General features: G+C 68.5%; 2 protein-coding genes across 2 annotated transcripts; one reads left to right on the plus strand and one right to left on the minus strand.

The window, feature by feature from the left end:
- Positions 1-6: 6 nt before the first annotated feature.
- LOC113960999 (one cut domain family member 3-like) lies at positions 7-638 on the minus strand. Its single transcript, XM_027670962.1, has 2 exons — positions 448-638; positions 7-342 (listed from the first exon to the last, which is right to left on the minus strand). Exons 1-2 carry the CDS (start codon positions 621-623, stop codon positions 210-212), a joined length of 309 nt encoding a protein of 102 aa, XP_027526763.1. The 5' UTR covers positions 624-638; the 3' UTR covers positions 7-209.
- LOC113960998 (glycine N-acyltransferase-like protein 3) lies at positions 618-2,769 on the plus strand (the record flags this gene model as incomplete). Its single annotated transcript, XM_027670961.1, has 5 exons — positions 618-815; positions 1,358-1,465; positions 1,560-1,686; positions 1,758-1,875; positions 2,388-2,769. Coding segments are annotated over exons 1-5 (813 nt in total), but the record flags the coding sequence as incomplete, so codon positions are not given.
- Between the last annotated feature and the right edge of the window lie 3 nt (positions 2,770-2,772).

A 2,772-nucleotide genomic window follows, 5' to 3' on the forward strand; every position in this document is an offset into this window, starting at 1 on the left:
TCCCACTCAGGCAAGAGACAGGGAGTCCCTATCACCAGCAGGGCAAGGGACAGGGGTGATACTGGGGTCCCCATTATGGCAAGAGATGAGTGACACTGGGGTCCCAGTCACGGCACGACATGAGGGTGACGCTGAGGTCCCTGGTGCAGGGGCAAATAGTGGGGTGCCCATCACTGGCAGGGCAGCGTGGCATTGGGGTACTCATCGTGTCACAGGGCAGGGATGGCACAGGGCAGGGGGGACAGCGGGGTCCCTGTCACCGGCAGGGCGAGGGGCAGGCTCTTCTTCAGGATGCCCTCCAGGCGCTGCAGCTGGGCTGGGCTCGTCAGGATCTGCATGGTCCTGCCAAGAGACCCTTGATAACAGAGGGACAGGACCCCCAGGCCTGGCCCCCAGCCCTGTCCCCTTCCCCAGCCCTGCGTGGTTCCCAGCCCCTCCAGCACTCACCCTGCAACAGTCCTGGAGCTGTGGGTCCCAGGGGGTTGTGGAGTGGGAGCCTGGAGACCGTGTGGCGGGTGGTGACAATAGCGGGTCCCAGGGCCACCACGAGCCGTCACGGGCCAGCGAGTGCCCCCTGCCTTGTGAGGCAGCGGGCAGGGTCCATCCTGCCGGGCACTGGGCATGGGGCCAGCCCTGGGGCCGCCTGGGGACGGGTGCTCGTCTGGGACATTCTGCCCCCGTGCCACCAGAGCCCCACGGATCCTCGGTGTCACCGCCTGCCCCACGGTCTCGGTGCCATGCAGATCCTGAGGTGCCCAGCCCAGCTGCGGCTTCTGGAGGAGACCCTGCGGAAGAGCCTGCCCACCACCCTGCCGGTGACAGGGACCCCAGGGACCCCCCTGTCCCCTCTGCCTCGCCAGTGACAGGGATCACAGGGGCCCCTCTGTCCCCTCCCCCCTATTCTGCCAGTGACGGGGATCCTGGGAACCCCTCTGTCCCCTCTGCCCTGTTCTGCCGGTGACAAGGACTCCAGGGACCTCTCTGTCCCCTCTGTCCCGTCCTGCGGGTAACAGAGTTCCCAAGGACTCCTCTATCCCCTCCCCCCTGCCTTGCCAGTGACGGGAACCCCAGGAGCCCCTCTGCCTCCCCCTCCACCTTTCTGGTGACAGGGACCCTGGAGACCCCTCTGTCACCTCTTCTGCCAGTGATGGGGACCCCAGGAACCCCTCTCCCTGCCCTGCTGGTGACAAGAACTTCGTGTCCCCTCTGTCCCCTCTCCCCTGCCCTGCCACTGACGGAGACCCCGGGGGACACCACTGCTCCTTCTCCCCTGCTGGTGACGGAGACGCCGGGGGCTCTGGGAACCCCACTGTCCCCTCTCCCCTGCCCTGCCAGTGACAGGGACCTTGTCCTGCAGGTTCTGGGGACTGTGGTGACGGTGGCCCGGGGGAACCCGGCCGCCCACGAGGTGCTGGTGGACTCCTGGCCCAATTTTGGCATCGTCCTGACCCGCCTGCGCCCAGAGGTGCTGCCCCGCCTGCCCCCACCCTGGCAGCATCCCGCACCCCGGGGGGCTGGGAATTGGGGTGCCACCCTCAGCCCCCCTGTCTGCCCTCCAGGAGCACAAGGACCCCAGGGATCACTACCTCAACCAGCTGGCCGTGTTCTACCGGGACGAGGGGGCCCTGCAGGCGCTCCTGGGGGGCACCGAGGCAGTGGTCCAGGGACGAGCCTTCCAGATACTGGGTAAGGATGGCCCTGGGAGGGACACGGGGACACCACCTGCTGTCCCCTGCCTGGCTGACAGGCTGTCCCAGGGATGCAGGAGGGGCTGGATGAGGCCGTGCGAGAGGCGGCCGGTGCCAAGGGGCTGCAGGTGGAGACGATCCGGTACCTGGCATTGATGAGCCCTGAGCCCCCCCGACCCCGTGGGCAGTGAGTGAGGGCACCCAGGGTACGGGGACACCGGGGTCACCGGGGGGTGTGGGGTCACTGGGGGATGTGGGGGCACTGGAGTGGAAGGGGGCACTGGGGACACGGGAGCACCAGGGACTCAGGGGCATGGGGGGGCCAGTCACATCCCTGGGTGGCACAGGGGTCTCCAGGCACATTCCTGGGTGGCACAGGGGGTTCCTGGGTGACATGGGTGGTCCCTGAGCACGCTCCTGGGTGACACAGGGGTCCACGAGCACATTCCTGGGTGGCACAAGGGTTCCCAATCCCACTCCCGGGTGATACAGGGGTCCCTGGGTGACATTGGCATCCCCAATCCCATCCCTGCATGGCACAAGGAGTCCCAGAGCATATCCCTGGGTGACACAGGCACCCCCAGTCCCACCCCCAGTCCCACCCCTGGGTGGCACAGGGGACCCCAGCCCCATCCCAGCCGCCATCCCTTGTGGTCGCAGGGGTTCAGCATTCCCCACTCCTGCCATGCCCCCTTGCAGGTTGCCCCCGGGCCTGCGCCTGGCACCCGTGTCCCCATCCCACGTCCCGCTGCTCAACGCCACGTGGGCCTTGGGCGGCAATGCCCGCAGCCGGGCGTTCCTGCTGGGGCTGGTGCGGGCGCTGCCCTCCGCCTGCCTGCTGGGCCCGCGCGGCCGCCCTGTGTCCTGGAGCCTGCTGGACGGCCAGGGCTGCCTGCGCCACGGCTACACGGTGCCCGCCTGGCGCGGCCGCGGCCTCACCGGCATCACACTGGCCGCCATGGGCCGGGCGCTGCACGCCCGCGGCTTCCCCATCTACTGCTGCACGCTGCCCCAAAACACGGCCTCGCTCAGCGCCCTGCAGGCCATCGGCTTCGTCACACAGCCCGGAACCTTCTACATGATT

Source organism: Neopelma chrysocephalum, unplaced genomic scaffold (assembly GCF_003984885.1).
Source record: "Neopelma chrysocephalum unplaced genomic scaffold, ASM398488v2 Primary Assembly neopelma1_97015, whole genome shotgun sequence".
Classification (NCBI taxonomy): domain Eukaryota; kingdom Metazoa; phylum Chordata; class Aves; order Passeriformes; family Pipridae; genus Neopelma; species Neopelma chrysocephalum.

Excerpts from the sequence above, each read along its gene's own strand:
- LOC113960999 (XM_027670962.1), bottom strand. The coding sequence starts at position 623 with ATGCCCAGTGCCCGGCAGGATGGACCCTGCCCGCTGCCTCACAAGGCA. Across the intron at positions 343-447 it reads AGCTCCAGGACTGTTGCAGG|GACCATGCAGATCCTGACGA; the intron begins GTGAGTGCTGGA and ends GTCTCTTGGCAG.